Source organism: Panthera uncia, chromosome A2 (assembly GCF_023721935.1).
Source record: "Panthera uncia isolate 11264 chromosome A2, Puncia_PCG_1.0, whole genome shotgun sequence".
In the NCBI taxonomy this organism is placed as follows: domain Eukaryota; kingdom Metazoa; phylum Chordata; class Mammalia; order Carnivora; family Felidae; genus Panthera; species Panthera uncia.
Genome location: NC_064816.1, coordinates 117423982 through 117444620, shown reverse-complemented (window position 1 = coordinate 117444620; position 20639 = coordinate 117423982). Strand labels below are relative to the sequence as shown.

Sequence of the window (20639 nt, the reverse complement as noted above, 5' to 3'; positions counted from 1 at the left end):
TTTTCCAGATGGAGTAGCTGGAGAGGTCCTGGGTGATGCTCCCCAAGCCCGGACCCCAGGAAGGATAGAGAGACAGATGGAGGTCCTCAGGGCGGGGGAGGTGGGCGGAGCCTGTGCCTAGGGTGCGGTCCACAGCCCTGCTTGGCAGGCTCACCTGCAGGAAGGATGCCCCGTGGCCTCCCACCCGGTCCTGCAGAGGGTGCCAAGGCCAGTGTCACCTCCTTTTTCCACTGCCGCTCTTCTCTCATCACCTGGAATGAGTGGCCCTTTGTACATGAAAGGAAAGCGACCTGCATGGGCCTTTAATCCTCCCGACGAAAGAAAAGCCAGCACATGACCCCACAAGAATGCTTTGTGCCTGGCTTGGTGGGCAGGCAGGTGGACGGATGAACAGACAGACGAATGGATGGGGCGTCATGAGGGTTCCCAACATCTCCCGCATCCCCTCTCTGGGGTCTCCACTGGGAATGGGGCTCCAGTCAAGGCTCACTTGCGGGCAGGTGGGCAGCACCCCTAGGCTGCAGGCGAGCCCCCTGGATCTCAGGCGGTCAGAGCCACGGGGCCTCAGTATCGTCCACATCGTCCTCCATCCCAACCCAATCATTTCATAGTCAGGGACATGAGGTTCTGCCTGAGGTCACACCGGTCACACCGGGCCGCTAAGGCAATAATAATAATAGTAAGAGCTGTTTACGGAAAACCTGGTAAAGTGCTAGGTGTTCTTCACAACAAGCCTGCGCTTGGCTCGCCCGTTTTCCCTGTCTTACAGCTGACAGCGTGAGGCACAGACAGAAAGACCAACAGCTCATGGCCGGAAAGCAGAAAGACCAGGGTTCGAAATCCAGAACCCAACTCTCACCACTTGCAAGTTCTACCTCTTCCCCGGAAAGCACTGGAATCCAGGCCTCCTCTTCCCCTCCCTGTCCCCCCCACCCCCGCCCACTGCTCCCTGAAGGCCTCCAAGTCATTGCCCGAAGGCTTTGTGGAGGGCCTGCCTGAGGCTGGGGGTGGCCCTCCAGAGTGCCATTCCCAGTCCTGGGGCCTGGCCAGTGGGCTCATGAGTGAAGTGGGCCTCGACTCACCCCAAGTCTGAGCTGGACTGGAGGAGTCAAGGACCCCCACCCTGTGTCTGAGACTATAGGGCCCCTGGCCCGGGGTTCAGAGCGCCCAACCCGCACCAATAGAATGACTGGGGCTGCTCCTCTCTAATGCCGAGGGTGCTGCTGCTACAGGAAGCCATCTGTGAGCTACACCCTAGGGGCCACTGAGGAGTTGGGCCCTCTCGCCATCCTACCCGGCGCCTTCCTATCCCCGCCCCTCCCCCTACCCGTCCTTCCTCTTGGTTGGACCTAACGGCACTTGCCACATGTGGTGGCTACCTCAAGAAGCACCTACTCATACCATCACCCCTGCCACGGGGGCATCCTCAGAAGCTGTCTGGAGACCGGTCACCTCACAGGTCACACACGTCTCCACGTGGGCCACGGAGCCCACAAGACGCTCCATACAAACAAGCCCCAGTCACTGTGTCCTTCCATTCTGCAGGGGCCCCGTCTCACCACACACCCCTGGCTGGGGAGACCCAGAAACCCACCCTCCTTCCCACAGGTCCAACCACCCCCAACCACCACACCTCCCAGCCACTCAAGGTGAGGTTCCACAGCCAGAGACAGACCGGACTCACCTGGTTCTGATGCAGAGCTCGAGGGGTGGGACAAGGTCATTGTCTCTGTCCTCAGGGATGGTCTGGGTGGTGTCTGGGGGGCAGGAGAGAGAGGTGCCCACTCATCAGCCCAGGACCCGAGCTCGGCCTACGGTTGGCACCGACAGCCCAACTCTCTGGCACCTGTCCCACTTCTCATCTCTATGGGACCCACCCTTGTTCCCACCCATCAGTGCTCTTCTGAACCACAGCACTCTTCTCATGGCCTCCTACCTCCAGTCTTCACCCCCACCCTCCCGCCCACTTCAGCTACCAGAAAAAGTCTTTCTCAAAACACATCTGATCTCACCACTCTCCTGCTCCAAAACCTTCCTCCTCGTTGCCTGGAGAATAGAACCCAAACTTGTCGGCATGGTATTCCAGGTCCTCTACTACGTGGTCTCAACTCCACCTTAGACCCCCCACTGCCATCAGTGTCTCAAGGCCCAGCTCTGGCCCCTCCTGTAGGAGGACCCGCCAACACACGATCTCTGATCCCCCAGTCCAGACCCGGGTCTGCATGGTTCTCTGCCCCAGGGACATGCAAAGCCCGAGGGTGCAGGCCAGCGGAGGGCAGCGCACCGACGGTCAGCCGGATCTGCTCCTGCTGGTTGGCCAAGCCGTCGTAGTAGTACAGGTCGAAGAGCCTCTCAGCCCTCCAGTTCCTCAGGAGCTCCGGATGCAGGCTGAAGAGGACGCTGAAGTGGCTCTCACTGCACACCACCCAGATGGGGAACCTCGGAGTCTTCAGGAAGCAGCCCACCTGGAAGAGGCGGAGGGAGCGGACAGAGATGTCTGCGCCAGCACCAGGGAAAGGGCCTGAGCATCATCCATCCAACCCCGGGGTTGGGCTGGCCTCAGAGAGACCCTGCTGGGGATCGTGGCCTGCGTGCCACGCTGGGGGCCCCAGGCACCACTCCCAGACACCAGCTGGTCTCCCGGAGCCGACCCCAGCACTCTCTGGGCCTTTCCCTCACACACAGTCCTGCGAGATACCCCGGCCAGAAACCCAGGCACCCCTGTCACTTCGTCTCCCACACCTCGCTGGTTCACAGTGCGCCCATCCTGCCTCCAAAACTCCCTCACAGCCAGCCTCTCCTCCCCAGACGATGGCCTCTGAAGCAGTTCTTCCACACCCCCGGCCCACAGCCGCACCAGCCTCTCATCAGCCCCCCCCACGCGCCAGCATGGCGAGCCTCTGTGCCTCTGCACCCACCATCCACCACCTAGAGCACTGCTACACGGGTCCTCCCCTGCCAGGTCCTGCGTCGCCCACGTTACCCAAGCAGGGAGCACGAATCACCTCCTTGTAGCTCCCGGGCGGGGGCGGTTACCAGGTACTAGGTCTCAGGTACCCGCCTTCTCTCCTACAGTGCGTCACTGCCTCACAGCGATGCGCCGGCCTGCCCTGCACACTGGACTATATACCCCTAGCAGCAAGGGCGGAGGTTCGAGGTCAACATCAGCAAATGTTTGACAAATGAAGGTCCTCATGCATGAAGTGGATCTTCAACTAGGTAGGACTTTACCTTGAAGGCAGGTGGGCTTAGAGCCCCAGGGGGAAGGGAGAGAGGGCCTCTGGGCGAGGAGTAGGGAGGGGATGCCAGGAAAGATGTCCGGAAACACCCGGGGGCTAGCAGGGCATTTGGGAAAGAACACAGGGGAAAGGGAGGATGAGGGCTGGCACTTTCTGATGAGAGACTCCTCTGGAAAGCTCCCCACAGAGACTTCCATGGCAGAGGGGTGTTCGGGAAAGGCAGATACGATGGAACTTACACCCTCAGTGCTGCTGCTGTTCCACCAGCAAAGGGCAGAGAAGTGGCAAGAGCTCCCCGCAAAGTCCTGCTCAGGTGCCCGGCTGGCTCTGCCCCTCGGACCAGCCATCCCTAAGTGTGCTCTCTCCCGGTCACCTGTGACTCCCTTGAGCGGCACCTCTCCCCCACCCCGGGCCCAGGTTTATTCAGCTCTGCACACACCACGGGCCAGGCTGATTCTGGCCTAATCCCCACCAGCCCCAGGGAGATGTTTACATGCTCAGGTATTTACAGCCACAGCCTGCGGATTAAGGAAAGAATGGGAATTATTTTTCCAGTGGGGAGAAGGGCATACTTTCTCTGGCCTGTCACAGAAGAGTGGCCGAGCGGTCTTCCTGGGGCCTCTTGGAGCCCTCCTGGGAGCTGGCTTTGGGCTGGGGTGTCTCAGACAGGGGGGCTGTGCTCACAAGGCCCTGAACCAGGTCCCTGGTGAAAGGCTTGCCCATAAACAGCCGCCTCCTCCAAAGGGTAGGAAGGCGATCTTTACAATGCACTCGATTTCCCATTTTCCAAGCATCCCGCCCCACCCCCACCTGGCCAGTAGGGCTCTCACCCTGGCCCCTTGTGACATTAAAATGTGACTACAGAGCTCGCTCGTTGGTGGATGCGGGGGAATTAGATGCCTTAGAGGACGTGGCCGGACGTGCCTAAACCCCACTGCAAACTTGGCTCCTGTTCCAGGCTCAAAAGAGGCTTTTCTGGCAAGGGCATCACCTCGAACAGGGAGCCTTCTTGGAGACTCACGGCTCATTCACTGCAGGAAAAAGAACCATGCAACCTGCCAGGGGGCAGGCGTCTACATAATCAGCCACCCTGAATTTTCCAGCAGAGGGACAAAAGGGCAGCGTGCCATTTATTTATTCAACGGTCAAAAGATTACAGGCAAAAAAGCTGCCCAGAGACTTTATAAATGAGTTTTCTCATTCAGGAGCCCCTTCCAAGTGGGTGACATTTTCCAAAGATGAAATTCACTTCCTGTGGGTTTGGAGGTGGCTGACCCAAGGCTTGGGGTGAGGAGCGAGGCTGGGGGGCACATTTCCCTCAGTACAGTCTGAGGCTTTCTCCTGGTGGGTAGACGTAGTTACAGCGAACATTCAGCACAGTTAGGAATCACTTTTAAAGGGGGATTCTTCAATCTTTTGCAAGGGTGAGGTGAGCGAATGCCCCACCCCCATCCGGGGACTGCCAGCTTAAAAGCCCTGATTCAAAAGAACCAACATTTGATTAATGGCAGGGTTGCTGTCTGTCATCTCTAAGGGTAACTGTCATTCAACCTGACACACTCTGGTCCTAGGCACCACGTTCGACAATGGGGTTACAGTAACGAAGGAAACAGCAAACCCCTTGTCCTTACGGAGCTCACCAGGTTAACGGGGAAGACAGACAGTAACCAAATAATCATCCAGACACATCTGCACTGCATTTCACTGAATCTAAGATGTCATCGAAGTTGCCATTATATTTTGTTTCACTAAGAAAGAAAGCAAGCTGGCACTTGAAGTCTGACACACCATCGACTGCATTAATGCATCAAAATCTCAGAAATGTTCAAATGTGCACGAAGTTTGCATCAAGGGGCACCTGGGTGGCTCAGTTGGTTAAGCATCCGACTTTGGCTCAGGTCATGATCTCACAGTTCGTGGGTTCGAGCCCCGCATCTGGCTCTGTGCTGACAGCTCAGAGCCTGGAGCCTGTTTCAGATTCCGTGTCTCCCTCTCTGCCCCTCTCCTGCCCATGCATGTGCACGCTCTCTCTCTCTCTCTAAGATAAACAAACATTAAAAATAATTTAAAAAAAATTTTTTTAAAAGTTTCATCGCAAAAGCAATGAAATGTGACACTTTGAACCAAGAAGAGGCCTCTCCAGGAAAGAATTGAGATTCTACGGTGGAGAATGACAAGGTAGCAGGGGACTGTGAGAGCAGACCCCTATTTAGATGGAGTGGTTAGGTCAGGAAAGCCTTCCCTTAGGAAGTGACAGTTAAGTCAAAATGTGAAGGGAAGAAAAAGCAGGGGCAAGTCTCATAGGGTCTTGTAAGTTGTGGGAAGTTTGGGATTTCAGTCTGCATTAGTTTGCTCGGGCCGCCGACTGGGTGCTTCAACAGCAGAAAGTTATTTCCTCACGGTCCTGCAGGCTGGAGGTACCAGAGCGGGGTGTCGCAGGGCTGGTTTCCTCCGAGGCCTCTCGCCTGGGCCTGCAGCGGGCCGCCTCCTCCCTACGTCTTCACGTGCTCTGGCCTCATGTGTGTCTATGTCCTAAGCCCCTCTTCTTACGAGGATACTAGTCAACTGGATTAGGGGCCACCCTAATGACCTCATCTTAACGTAATCACTTCTCAAAAGCTCTCTTTCCAAATCCAGTCACATTCTGAGGCTCTGAAGGTTAGGACTGCAACGTGCCAACTTGTGAGGGGACACAAGTCAGCCCTGAACAGTTTCAGAGGATTGGAAAACCACTGACAGGTGGAAAGCAAAAGAATGATGTCATTCAATCTGCTCTTCTAAAGATCACACTGGCTTCAGTGAAGGGACAGAACTCGGGGGGGGGGGGGGGGGGGGGGGGGGCGGGGCCAGGGGCCAGAGGTGTCACTGGTGTCTAGATCAGCGATACTGGTGGCTTGGATCATGGTAGAAATGGACAGACTGGAAAAAAACTTAGGGCAGGAGCCACATGACCTTGTGATGGGTCAGCCATGCTCCAGGGGTTGAATAAGTAAGTGGATGGTACTATTTGAGGAGCTGGGGAAAATGGGAGGAGGCTGCAGCCGGCAGAGCCTTCCCTGCCAAGCTCAGTCCTTGCTCAGATCCCTTCGTGAAGGCAGCAAGGCACGTGCCCTACAGGGCATGGGAGAAGCACTGAAGTTAAACCTCTGGTCCCATGCTATCCTTTCCTGGACTGCCAGTCCCCCACTGCCACAATCACCACGAGCCAGGAGGGGCTGGCCTTCCAACTACAGCTCGACAATGCGGTGCAGCCCACATTTGTGAGCTCAAGGGCAGGGAGAATGAGGTGCAAGTCAGATAGGCACGACCAGCCCACTGGGGTCATGGAGAGCCAATGGGGGTCCATAACACAGCCGGGCTGTGGCAAGAGGCTGGCTAGTTCAGCAGGGGGTGCTTGGCCCAGAGCTTCCTCTGCTTCCCCCCAGACACACCGGAGTGTGGGCATCTAATAAGCTCACCAATAGGCAGGACCTCCCTACCCTCCAGCCCCCACATACTCAGTAAGGGTCCTAGAACCTCCCAGCCAGAGGCTGCACTGAGAAGCCCAAGACAGGCTGAATGACAGTCAGGCCCAGTTCTGCCATCTGGGACAGAAAGCCCTCCTTAAAGAGCTTGCAGCCTCAAGGCAAAGGAGCAAATCCCCCTTGCTGCAGGGAGATACAAGCCCCAGGCTTCAGCCAAGCATATAACAGCAGAGGGGCATCCGGATTCAAAAATCCGGATCCTTGTAGGGCCTGAATTTCTTCAATCAGCAATTTATTCCAAGGGAAAGACGACCCCCAATTGATGTTCCCATCAATTATCCTCCACAGACCGAAGGAAAATAGTTTACTTTTTGACCAACGCCCTCAACACAAGAATGAAACCAGGGCTCATGGTAAGCCTGGGGATTCCACAAGCCTGGCCAAGGTTACCTTTCTCAGCTCATGGAATTTCGGGCTAAATGCTTTCAGAGCCCACCCAGGGATGCTCAGGGGCCCTGGTGCTTCTCATGGGCCACGTGGCCACATTCCTGGGCTCCCTCCTGACACCAGCAAATCAAGGAGGGAGCCCTATCATTCTTTTCTCCCTAAGTCTTTGGAAGCCACAGGTTGGCCTCCTGTCCGTGGGAGAAGGGGTGTCACCCAGAGAGGGAATCTGGATGTGCAGCCATGCCAAATGGCCCATTAGCAATGGGACAGGATACCTGACCCTGTGGTCATGCAGGAAGGGCACCACGAAATCAACCAGAGAACAATGTCTTCTCTGAAGACACGAAAACCTATGTTCAGACAAGGTCCAGCGGTAGGCTAGATAGGAACCCAGGGCCCGGTGGCCCTGCCCACCCTATAGACATACGGTCACCCTACCCTGCCCAGCTTTGCCTTGGGCCCAGCCCTTTCCAGGACCCTGGCTGCAGGGAGAGAGGAGGGAAAGGGACTAGTACACTAGCAAATACATGGGTGGCCTGTTAGGGGTTGAATTATGCCCTCCACAAAGATATGTTGAGATCCTAGCCCCCAGTACTTCAGAGTGTGACTTTATTTGGAAATAAGGTTGTTGTAGATGTAACCAGTTAAGTGGAGGTTAGTGGAGTAGAGTGGGCCCTTAGCCCAACATGACCGACATCCTTCCTTCTAAGAAAAGGAGGAGGCCTGCGGGGAGAAGATGGCCACATGACGACAGGCAGAGATTGGCATGATGAATCCACAAGCCAAAGAATGCCAAGAGTTGTCAGAAAACGGCAAAAGCCAGAAGAGAGGAGGATGGATTCTCTCAGTAGCTTTCAGCAGGGACATGGCCCTGCCAACGCCTTGATTTTGGACTTCTTCGGGGAGAACTTCTGCTCCCGGACAATCTCTACTGTTTTAAGCACCCACTTTGTGGTGCTTTGTTGTGGCAGCCCTGGGAAACTACGCCATGGCCGAAGAGCTCAAATCCCCTGTCCCCGGAGAAGACCCCATCCCAACACCTGCCCCCCCCACACGTACACACACGTGTGCGTGTGCGTGACAACTGCACCCACTCTGGCCCACGATCACACCATAAATCCCCAGGAGTCCCTTTGAAACAACCTTTCCCAGAAGATGGTATCCGCTGGCTTTGGGGGTGAATTACGTGCCTATACTTGATAGCGGTGAAGCTATACTGCTTTCCAAACCTGCTGTGATTGAGCCTGGACCAAACTCTGACCAGCTCTGGGACCTGGAGTGGAACTCCCCCCACCCCGCCCCCGCCGCCGTTTTCCTTCTCACCCATCCCAGGGAGCCGGGCCCTTCCGTCTCCAGAGACCTGAGCCGCCCGTACCTGGCACACGTTGTAGTGCTCAAACAGAGATAGGAATCCGATGTCGCTGCGTGCAGCAATGCCTTTCAGCAGTGTGATGTTCCCGTTCCCAGAATCTAGCTCAACCACATCGTTGAAAACATTGGACACCGCTTTCCCGGTCAGGAGCAGATTGACAAGTTCCTGCAGATTAAAGAAAGAGGGAGGGTTTGTCCAGGGGAGGTCGGGAACAAGAGAAAAGGGGTGGAAGAGGAAGGCAAGCAAGGAGGGAGAGAGACCAAAATTACAGGGGGCTGGGACTGAGTTCCTACGAGCCCTCGGGAAAGCTGCCAGCGGCCCCAGCCGAGGGATTCTAGGAGCGCATTGATCTTAACTCCATAGACTTTCATTGAGTGCCAGCTGTGCACAGGACCCTGTCCTCAGCTCTGGGTGGCAGCAGGGGAGTGGGGGTGTCCTGTCAGGAGGGAAAGAATGGCTCATGACCTCAGGTGTCCGGTCTAAGCGGGGATCAGGTGTGTCTCTGCACGGCTGAAGCACAATTTAGGATGTGACCGGGGCTATGAAAACGTGTGCATGGCACACTCCAGGGCCAGGCACACATGGGACCACATGGCTGAGTCACAGCCACTTTGTGGAGAAGCCACATTTGGGTGGGGTCGTGAAGGATGGTATTTTTTTTCCTAAACTTCTTTTATTTTGAAGTAACTTTAGATTCAGAAGGATTTGTAAAAACAGCACAGAGAGTTCCTGTGCACCCTTCACCCAGCTTCCCCCAATGATAACATCCCCCAATGATAACACGACCAGAGCCCATTATCAGCAGCAGGAAGTGGACAATGGTGTGAGGCACCAGTAACTCGGCTCCAGGCCTAATCTGGATCTCAACAGTGACGGTGGGGTCTTCGAGCAGGGAGGGAGAGTGGAGGGCGGCAGAAGCAGAGAGGTGGAGGCGAGGAGCCCCAGTCTGGGTTCTGGCTCTGTCTCCGCCATCATCGCCAGGGTGGCATCACATGTTCAGCAGCCATGCGACTTGTGCCGCAAGGCCAACAGGTCGACATTCCCGCTGACCCCAGAACCGGGAAACGGGGACATGTGGAGCCCTGTTCCTCCGGCAGTCTCCTTCAGCCAGTGTCTCCTGCATCAAGGTGGCAGGAAGCGCTCTTCCTTAAGCAAGGCAGCTAGGGGTCCAACCCCCTGTGAGGAATGGGGACACTGGGGCTCATAGATGGGAAAGGATTTACCCAGGCCCCACGGCTAGTTAGTGACAGCGCTGGACTTCTGTCCACATTTTCCGGCTCCCTGCCTGGTGTCCTTCCCTCGCCCCTCACTTGTTACCCTCAGGGTACCAGCTGGCTGCTAAAGATCCCAGAAGGGCGGCCGCTGAGTGTCTGCTGCACCCCTGGAGAAAGAGCTGAGTGAGCCCAGCCTTAGCACCTGGGCAGGCTGGACCCTCTGCATCACCCACCCTATCTGCTCTGGAGTGCCTATAAGGCCAGCAGGCGGCCACCGTCCCCATGCTACTTGGGAACGGCCTGAATAGCCCTTTCCCAGTATAAACTTTGGAGGTAAGAGTTCACAGGAGTGTTTTCCCCTGAACTGTAAAAGCCACGCTCCCGTTAGTAAATCCCTCCGTCAACACCAAGACCCCTGCCCTGGTGGCAGTAAAAGACGTCCCCTCTGATGGCCAGAGAGCGAACCCCATTGGAGGCAGATAGCAAAGGGGCCCCATTGTGTCCTTGCAGAGGAAACGAGAAAAAATTTGGAGGAAATGTCTGCTCTGAGATACTGTACCTCAGGGGCAGTGGCCGCTAGGAAAGGCACGGCCTTTTTCAGATGGGTTCGAGTATTCCCATCTGGTTTTCAAGGAGAAGTAAAAGGCCCCTGCACCCCATCTGTGTCCAACCTTCCTCAGAGCAGAAGGCCCTCTTGAAATGAGGGAAAAGGGGCAACACACGGCTCCCTGCCCCAAGTCTCAAAATCATGCAGTGGCAAAGCTCAGTGGTCATGTAGTCCCTTGCTACTCAAAGTGTGGTCCGTGGACCAGCAGCATCACCTGCTCTGGGAAGCCTGTTAGAAATTCAGAACCTCAGACCCCGGGCTGGACCCATCAAATCTGAGCCCGCTCTTCAACAAGCCTCCCGGGGCGGGGCTCATATACACATCAGAGTTTAAGAAGCACTGGTCTAATCCAAACTCCTCATACTACAAATGAGGAAACTGAGGCTCGGGGAGGGGAAGAAAATCAGCCCAGCTCATTTGTGTGTGAAACCGTGAACACAGCTCAGAACTAGCCAGAGATTCTGGTCTGGCATCCTCTGCGCTCTGCTTGAGTGCCCACCCTTGGTCACATCTCTCTTTCCCTGCTGAGGGGGAAGCTCCCACAGAGAAGGCAGGCACCCAGAGGGGGCACTGGGCCATCCCGGACGGCCACTTACCCTGAGGCCTTTCTCTAGGAAGGTGGGCATCAGTCAACCCCATAGTCCCTCGGGTTGCCGGCACAAACCGCAGCTCTGGAGCTGGCTCCTGCACAGTACCCAGGTGTTTGCAGAGATGGCACAAGTGAGCCAGGACCGTCGGGACAAGGTCCTCGTTTGGGCCTGAGCAATTCTGCCCAGCCTGTCTGTGCTACACATGCTATTCCCGTGTGCGTCGAGGAGCAGATATAACGATGGCCCGGGGGCCACTCTGGGAGGCCTGGCCATGCCGAGGAAGGCACAGACAGAAGCCAGGAATAACATCTAGCTCCCAGTCCTGATGCTCACTGAAAGGATCACGAACAGATCTCTTCTCTGGTATCACCGCACATCTGGGAGGATCGATGATAAGCAACTGTGCTAAGGGACCCCCTGCTCCATCAGGCCCCCCGAGGGCCCCTTTGTGAGGCTGCAGAGGGGAGGGTTATTGCCAGGACGATGTCCTGTGCAAACATAAAGGGTGCCATGGCCCTCATCTCCCCCAGCTGGCCCAGAGCCCCCGTTGTGCCCCCGGGGCTCTGGCTGGGGCTCTGGGCTATGCAGCGCCTGGCTGTGTCCTCAGCCCCTCTTGTACCCCCTGCAGTGCCAAGCACACAGGTCTGGTGCAGCAAGCTCTCCAGAAGTGGAAGCTGAACTGAGTGGCCTTTCTAGGTCTCCATGACAGTGAAGCCCAAAAGAGGCTGGCACATGAGAGACGCTTGGCGGGGGGGGGGGGGGGGAGCTGGCACGGGCAAAGAAAGAAGGGAGGAGGAAGGAAAAGAAGCACCCAGCTGCCCGGCGCCCCACTGCACCCCCTACCTGGGTGCAGTATCCATGTGCTCCAATCAGGTGGCTGGTGGGGACGTCGAAGTCCTGGCGAACCCTGGAAAACACAGAAGTGATGGTATTAGGATGCCTCTGCCTGGCGCTCCTGGGCAAGCCTCACCAGGTGAGCTCCGGGTCTGGGGGGAAGCCAGGACTCCTCAGTTCACACTCACTCTGCTCTGGGCAGCGGCCTCCACACTGGCTTCACCAGGGCCACCGCCGACACGGAGAATGGCGACAGAGGAATGACATGGCAGAAAGGCCCCCGCAATTGGAATCCAGCGTCTGCTTTCACATCCCAACTTTTGCTTACTAACAGTGGGGGCAGGGACATCCCGGTCCATCTCTGGGCATCTGTCTGCGAGTCTGTTTAGTGGCAGCAACAGTCTCTAATGCCTGCTTGAGTCCTGAGACAGTAACTGCCACCACCTGGGCACAGACCCTGTACCCCATACTACCATTATTCCTCCAACCCCAAGAGCAAACCAAGGCTTTGAGAATACTGACTTGCCCGGGGCACTTGGCTATGGGCTATGGAGCTGGTGGAGGACCCAGAAGCCAGTCTTGGAGGCCTGTGCTCCCCTGACCCCAGGTTACCACAGTGGCTCTACCCTTAGCAGGGGGCTCCTAAAAGGCAGGAGGTGAAAAGCCCCTTGGCCGAAACACATCCCTCAAACTGGAAGAAACTGACTTCTAGGGCTGTATGGAGCTGGAAACCAGGTGTCATTGTCAGCAGTGGCTCTGTCATACGCGGGGCCAGCACCAGGAGAAAACCCCACCCCTCCATGAATCTCAAAGCTCTCCTACCATCTAGAAAGCCCACCACTAGGACACAATTCCTTTCACCTACCCCCACCTAAATCCTCCAGGAGACTGTCATTGTCCACCAGAACCGCGGATGAGCAAAGAGGAAAGGAGCCGTCATCTATGGAACGTGTCCGGGGATGCTAATTTCAGCCTCGTCCCCGGTGAAGCAAGGATGACTATATTTTACAGGCATGGAAAGTCCCAGTACGGCATCGCTGGGGGTGACACGAGGCTGCTGCACAGGCCCCGGGGCTTGCTGCCAGCCCAGCACCGTGCCCGTGGCCCGGCCTGCCTCCTCCGGCCCCACCCCAAAGAGACCACAGACAGACCGCCCAGAGGAAAGGGCTCAGCAATCGCGATGTTTGTTTTCCCTTTCAGTGCAAGAGAAGAGAAACCTGGTCTCAATTTTATGCTTTAAATCTAAGATCTGCCGAAAGTCCACAAACCTAAACCACTCTGGCCCCTGTATCTTTCCCAAACGAGTCTAGAAACTCAAGCTCCATGACCTTTGTAGGAGAAAACGCTTTCTTGTGGTTTTTAATAACCGTGGCCAAATGGGGATGCTTTGCGGTCCACATGGGCAGATGGGCTGGGGTTGGCCCTGCAGGGGCCCAGCGGAGAAGCACGGAGGCCTGGGGGTCCTGGGAACGGCCAGGGAGGCTCACCCACCAGAGACAGCCCAGCAGGCCCGGGAAGGAGCAGGCTGGGGTGCCAAATGGCCGCGGGCAGCACTCGACTGGCGCTAGCTCAGGCAGAAGAATTGATGGAAATGCTCTCTGCAGCATATACGGGCATCTTCTGAAGAGAAGAAAATAACCTCAAAGGAGCCCTGGGTGGACCGATAAGCATCGCTGGCCCCAAGCCAGCCTGAAGCTTTCAGAAGCGGTCTGATCTTCATAATCTCACAGCCTCGTGCTCACCCAGCGGGTCTGAGAGCCTGCGTCAGCTGAGCACAGGGGTACAGGCGGAAAGGACAATGGGAGGAAATGGTAATTGCATCCTTAGGTGCAAACACGATGGGAAATTCAGGAGTGAGCACGGAGCTTGAAAGGGAGGAACGTCTGCATTTCACATTAGGGCGTTCAGGAGACGCCAGGGAGCAGCTTAGGGCTTAAGAGATTTACAACTTTGGCAAATCTAGATGCCCAGACCTCCCTCTAGGGGAAATCCCTGGAGAGCTGAGTGTCAGGAGTCCTTGAGCAAAGGAAAAACGGCTTCTGCTTTGCCCAGAGACAGGGCAATTCAAAGGGCAGGGCCATCACCAGGCCCGAGTTCCAGCCCCGGCCTGCGGTGTGGTGGCAAACCTCTCCTCTCCAGCCTCAGTCTCCCCTTCTGTGACATAAGGGACTTGCATGCACCAGATGCATGCCCCCCTCCCCCCAATTCATATGTTGAAGCCCTGACCCCAGTACCTGAGAATGTGGCTGTATTTGGAGACAGGGCCTTTAAAGGAGTGATTTAAGTTCACTGAGCCCATTATCGTAGGCCCTGACCCAATCTGACTGGTGTCCTTTCAAGAAGAGGAAACTTCTTGACACAGAGGGACACCAGGGATGCATCCTGGCAGGGAAAACACCATGTGAGGACACAGAAGGTGGCAGCCACCTACAGGCCCAGGTGAGAGGCCTCAGAGGAAACCATCCCTGCTCACGCTTTGATCTTGAACTTCCAGATTCCAGAGCTGTGAGTTCCTACTATTTAAGCCACCCAGGCTGTGGCATTTTGTTACAGCAGCTCTAGCAAACTAACACAGTGGCCCCCAACATCTGTTTAGACTCAGAGCTCTCTCTTCCAGTGACATCTTCTAGGCAGAAGCCAAATACTTGAGCTACTCCGAAAGCATCCCATCCTTCTCCTTCTCCTCGCCTCTGGGGCCCCTCTGGGGTACCCCCAGGTGTCCAAGGCATGCAGTGTCCTGGGAGCAGGGGCTGAATCAAAGGAGGGGCTGCCTGAACTCTGAGGTTCCCACACTTTCTGGGCTTCTGAGCCACAAACAACGATGAGCCCTTCTGTGGGATTGATAACCATTCCTAACAGGCAGGCTGTCCCTTCCATAGGCTACCTGAGGACTGGACAAATGCTGGGCCCTAAAGTAATCCTGCACAGCCTGGGGACACAGGTGCCAGGAGCAGGGAGGAGGCAGGGCTTGATGAAGTCTGCCCCCTGAGGCTGTTGCCCACTGGGGACCCCTTCAGGGAGGAGCCTACCTGGGTTCTGGATTCCAAGAAGCACCGTGTAAGAGAAGCCTGAATGGACTTGCCCAGGGCAGGGAACCTTAGGAGGAGGGGCTCGGCCCTAGCTGCCCTACCACTGACCTCTTCAGCATTCTGGGAGCAGAGGGCAAGACCCCGGACCCGCGGTCGGAGTGACGGCCCCCCTCAGAGGTATCCGGAGGAAGGGGAAGAGAGAGCTCTTCCTGGGAATGCCAGCAAGGACCACTTCGCCCATCTGTGCCCCCACTGAGAGGTCCCAGAGACAATGCACTGTACCCAGAAACAGAATGAAGAGGACACCAGGGCTGGCAGGGCCCTCCGGGCTCAGCACTGCGCAGATGGAAAAATAGATGCCTAGCAAAAGAACACAAGTGGACCAGAGCTAGTGACAGAGGCCAGCCCAGATTCAGCCCCCAAAGCTGGGCTGGGGCTCTGCTGCCTCCTCCCAGTCATTCCTTGTCACACATCTCAAAGGGACAGAGGTTCTGCCACTGAGCAGCTTACAATGCTTGAGCCTTGAACCTGCAGAATCTGTCATCTCCCTCAAAGACACCATCCTCTCTGAAGCCTCATGAGGCCAGAAGAACAAAGGCCCCCATCTCCATCTTTCTAAGGGGGAAACTAGAGAACCAGAAAGGAGAAGGGACTTGCGGTCTTGTGGTCACACAGGCAGTCAGCAGGCCAGGACTGTGTCCCCAGTGCCAATGTCACACAGTGTCCCCTGTGGCCTGGAACACGGGATGGTCAGCCTGGCGGGCCAGCTCCAGGCAGATCCGGGAGCCTTCAAGCCCCACTCCTGGTCCCACCCTCCCTGACTGGGGCATGGCTTGTCCCTTCACCCTACAACCTCCCCAACATGCATCTGAACATGTGAACCTGAGGATCTTGTACAGAAGTTTCCGAATAAGCAGAAATATGTCTAAGTGGCCTAGAGACACGGTTCCAGTCTATAGTCAAAGCCACTCACCTAAAATCAATGTCTGCGAGGTGGAGTCGTGGCCAGCTCGGCCTCAGACTGGCTGAGTGACCTCAGGCAAGTCCCTGCCTCTCTCTCAGCCTGTGTCTTCACTTATAAAACCAGAGGACTGGAACAAGGGGTCTCTAGGGACCTTCTGGGATGTGAAATTGTCTGGTTCATGACTCTGATGTTTAAAACATCAAGCCTAAAATGGGTGGTAATTAACTCAGGAGGGTCAGGCCAGACACCTCCCCTCCACCTGACCCCAAGGTGGCGCCAGGCCCCAGGGTCACCACCACACCCCACTCCGCCCCCTCCCCTGAGAATTCTGTTGACTTTTGAGGACAAATCAGTAGGGAGAAGGGCAGCTGTGGAACAACTAAGAGAACCTGGGCTCTGAGGTCAGGGCCCTGGATTCAAATCCAGTCACTGCCACTTCTTGGCTGTCCCCTCTCCGAGGCTGGTTCCCCCAGCAGGAGGGGTGGGATGGTGCCTCCCTCTACCACAGATTGCTGTGAGAACTGAAGGACATGAACTATATAAAGCATCTGGCATTTGGTAAATGTCACTTCCTTTTTCCTACGATAACAACAATAATAACAACAACTAAAAACACAATGACCGAGAGGTCACGATTCCAGTAACCTCAACTACTCGTATCGCGGCCAAGAACCCAGAATACATGGAGGCTTGTGAGCGGTCGAAATTTAGCTACGAATATCTAACAAGGATTTGGGTAGAGTGGATGTTGACTATTTTCCCAGGAAGGCCTGCAGGGAGTGGGCGATGAGGCAGGACACCTGGCTGTCAGGTGCACTGTGTGACCTTCAGCAAATGGCTTTCTGTGTCATCCCCTGCCGGGGACAACAATACGCACATCAAAGAGTTGTTTCCATAAGGGTCAAGGCCATAAAAGGGCCTTGCACACTGCAGAGAGCCCCACAAGTTGGAGGGGGTGGCTGTTATTTCCCCTCTCCAGGCAGGGCCCTGCAGAGGAAGGGCCAAGGTGCATGGGTGGAGAGAAAGGAGCCGGAAGGAAGGGAAAGCAGAGGTGTCCAGGCCCTTCCCAAGCTGCCTTCCGCCTCACCACCCACTAGACCTCTCCCCACGTGCTGGCACCATCCTTTCCAACCAGACCTTATGCAATTGTTTTCTGCAAACCCCACCACTGGCCTTTGCCTGCTTTGTTCTCATTGCCTGCCAAAACCCTTCCCACATATCCCTCAGAGCCCTGCTAAATGTCACCTCCTCCATAAAGATAGCTCCCTCGTCCCAGGACAGATGTGCCCCATCTCTCCTCAGCTGGCCCTTTCCTAAGAGCACTCGCCAATGCTTTTCCTGCGCCTGGTTTGTCCCTCCAGGCAGCAAGGACTTTGAGGGCCAGGATTATGTTGTGTCCATCTGGCCCCCCCTCCAACCTGGCACCCAGAATTGAGCTCTAACTCTGCAGATGCACAGCAAATGGGCCCTAAATTATATGAGCCTGGCCCACACCCGTCCCAGGAGAAGCTCTAAGGAAGGCCCTGACGGAATAGGCTCCAGAAGCTGAATCCCAGGAGATGTGCAGAGGCAGGCGGAAGGAAGCTTCCCACCCAAGCAGCCAAGGTTGGCCTGGAACAGAAGATTCTTCCAAAAAGTTAATTGCTTCTCCCTCCTCCTGAGGCCCATGCTCTTTATCTGGACACCCAAGCCCTTTGAGGAACATGGAGGTATAGCTCTTAGGTGAATGGGTAGGAGTGCTAGATGCACAGAATGTCAGGACATTCTCTCAGCTCTGCCACTAAGTCCAGTGGGGTCTGGGCTTAGTCGCCCTCCTCTGCCATGGGAGACTCAGTGCCCATGGGCAGACCTCCTGCCTTCAGCCACACCCCACTGGCACTCACCAGCCGTGACTTGCCGCCCTAGCAGCCTGGAACCAGGCTTGCTTTGCCCAGACTATGCCCGCTGAAATTAAATGGAGAATGAAGCTGTTGGACCGCTTCTGGTTTGGTATGGGCCTACTTGGGGGTCTTGGTTCCCACTTCTCCTTCTGAGTCGGCAGACACACTGGGGCAGTGTCTGTCACTCCTCCCCCAGGCCAGATGGGGATGCGGGCACAGGGTCTTAGCCTGGAAGCCAGGACACTCAAGGATGGTGTCAGCTTGCCACCGACCTGCCCTAAAATCTTAGATCCTTGGTTCCCACATCTGTAAAATGGGATAATGGCCTCAGGCCTCTGGGCCTGCCCCCTTGGGTTACTGCAAGCCCCAAAAGCCCAAGGTGACAATAAGGACCTCTTTCTCCTCCACCTCCAGTGAGGCTGGGTCTCTAGCCCCTGCCTTCTATGTGGCGAGAGGGCTTCACAGGGCCCCCAGAGGGAGCCAGTGAGATCTACAGGACACGGCTCTGGTCCACTATGGAGGGGACACAGGAGCAGGTGGCCAGAGAGAGGAAGGAGGGTCAGTGTAAGGAAGTGGGATCTGAGTGGAGGGTCTCCTATTTCCAACGACAAATGTACCCACAGCCCTTTGGGTCTATCTGCCGCGCATCACCTTGGCCTCTTCAGACACATGTGCTGAAAGAGCTCACTAGCATGGCCTCTGCCCTAATCTGAATCAAGGTTAAGCTGACTTGGAGTTCGATGAGGAAGTCCCTCTCCTCCTGTTCCCTAGCTTATATGCAAAAGATGTTGGCATGTCGGGTAGGCAGGGCCCTTAGCCACCATGTCAGGTCTCTCATGCTGCATGTGGGAGACCCAGGTGAGGGAGGCCAAGGGCTTTGTTCAAGGTGCACAGAGCAGTTGCTAACTGTGTGAGGTCGGGACACCTGGTCTGGGTGGTTCTGTGTGCAGTACATTATTCTGGGCTGGAGGAGTCCAGAAGTATCCCATCTACCCCCTCCCATCACAATAGCACATCTGGGACCACCAAGCCTGGGATTCTCAACAAGAATAGCCCACTGCTCAAATCCTTATGCCACAAGCCCACCCACTGCGAAGGTGGTCTCTGACTCAGTGAGTTCTGCTGGATTTGGAAACGTTGTCCTTTCTTTTCTTCATTTCTGAGAGGAACCAGTGGGGGCCTCCATTAAAGCCCAGGTCTGACCCGCCCCCAAACTCACATCTTCCCTCCTGTTCCTTGACATGTCCCCAAATCCAGTGCATCCCTTTCCCAGCCAGCGTGGTACACCTCTGTGGGTTCTGCCTGCCTTCTGGGCCCCCATGACGGATAGAGCCCAGGCCCGGCCACCAAAGGTGTCAGGAATGGGGTCATGGCTGCCGGCAGGGCTGAGGAGTGCTGGGGAGAGGGCCTCCTCTCCGCTGGGCCCACCAGAGCCCACCACACAGCAGGGCCCTCCTGAGGACACAGACAAGACAGAGGGAAGAAGTGTGACAGGACAGAAGGAGGGACGCGATGTCCCAAAGACACCGTCTGGTTCCTGGATCCAGCTACTCTTAAAGCCCTGGGCTTTTGATATGAATCAATTAGCAGCGCTGTTTTCTGCTTACACTGGCTAAGAATCAAGTTTCCATCACTCGCCTTTGCATTACCAACACTCACGGTTGGCTTTCATTTCAGGGCTATTTCCACAAAGAAAGAAAAGGTGCTGTTATTTTTCCTCTCCTGGAGAAAGTTACAAAGAGCAACAAAGCCACCATGGTGTGGCTGCTACCCCTCACCGTGATGCCCGGCTGGCGCTGTTAAAAATTACTTCAGCACATGACAAACTACTGCCTATTTTGGACTTCCAAGACTGCCTTTGGACGGCCCAAGTTGCCCCTGTAGCGAATGCCAATGGTCTGAGGCATGAAAAGGGTCTCTTCACAGTTGTTCCCCCCACCACCACCCAAGTGGGTATCTCCGGGGCCCTCCCCTATGCCAGGCCCTGGCTCACTGCTGGCTCCCTGGGGGCCGGAGCACCCTCGCACCGCACTGTGCAGGTCTGGCTCTGAGCCAGCCAGGACCTCAGGGCCCTGAGCATCTTTGGGACTCGTGAGAGCATGCTGGGGAAAGTTCTAGGCTGTGTGGTTTGGAAAGCAGTGGAGCTAGGTAAGCATGAAAGCCTGTACAGATTTACTGTAAGCAACTCAAGATCTTAGGAAGGAAAACAGATGGCTTGAAATCAAGTGGAAAAAAATAAAACCTTCACAGGGTTTTGCAGTGAGCCCTGGTAAACAAAACTCAAAGGCCAGCTTTGCTACTATTCTTTCAGCCTCTGACGGAGAAGTGACCAGGCTGTGCCGGGCTGCGTGTACATCTGCCCTTGGTGCCCTCACCCTGGCCCCACCCAGAGCTGGCAACAGCCCATGGACAGAAGGCACTGACTTGGGTGCAAGGCCTGTCCCTGGACATCAGGCATGAGTCTGAGACCCTTGCTAGGAGGGAGGGGCGGCCGTGTGACCTTCATAGCCACCAGCACCCACATCACCTCACACCCAGCCCCACAACCTCACAGAGCCCTCATGCACACACACAGGACCACGAATGCACACTGTGTTTGTAAAGAGTGGGTGATTCCCAGCCCCACACTCCACTCCTCCTCAGCTGCACAGCATGTGATCTGAGAGACTGCCCTGTCTGGGCTACCAGGACAGGTTTTCAACTACCCAAAGTGATAACAGATCACCCTGAAATGGCATCAAAGGGTTTGGCAATGCTGAATCTGAACCCCAGAGCAGGAAGGCCCTCGGGGATGGTCTGGTCCTACGGCTATTAAGCTTTGTATGCAGAGCTGGGGCTTCTCCAAACAGGGGTCTCCTGGGGCCAGGCTGGAGACTGGGAGGGGCAGGCAGGGGTCTCCGCCTCCCCACCCCCTTCACCCTACCTCCCCCGGGCTCTACTCAAAACAGTCCTGCCTATATCTGCTTTTCATAGTGAGCCTGGGGATACGGTGTATTTGG

General features: G+C 55.9%; 1 protein-coding gene and 1 long non-coding RNA gene across 2 annotated transcripts in view; one reads left to right on the top strand and one right to left on the bottom strand.

Annotated features, from left to right (window-relative positions):
- Positions 1–20639, top strand: part of LOC125930033 (uncharacterized) — a 192500-nt gene that overhangs the window by 155071 nt on the left and 16790 nt on the right. The gene's annotated exons all lie outside the window — the stretch shown is intronic.
- The window catches only part of MINDY4 (MINDY lysine 48 deubiquitinase 4), a 100020-nt gene continuing 80501 nt past the window's right edge, over positions 1121–20639 (bottom strand). The window contains exons 14-17 of the mRNA XM_049641655.1: positions 11777–11840; positions 8526–8687; positions 2285–2465; positions 1121–1757 (exon numbers count right to left, since the gene is read on the bottom strand). Coding sequence (XP_049497612.1) covers positions 1681–1757; positions 2285–2465; positions 8526–8687; positions 11777–11840 — 484 coding nt within the window. The 3' untranslated portion in view covers positions 1121–1680. The remainder of the gene's footprint in view (positions 1758–2284; positions 2466–8525; positions 8688–11776; positions 11841–20639) is intronic.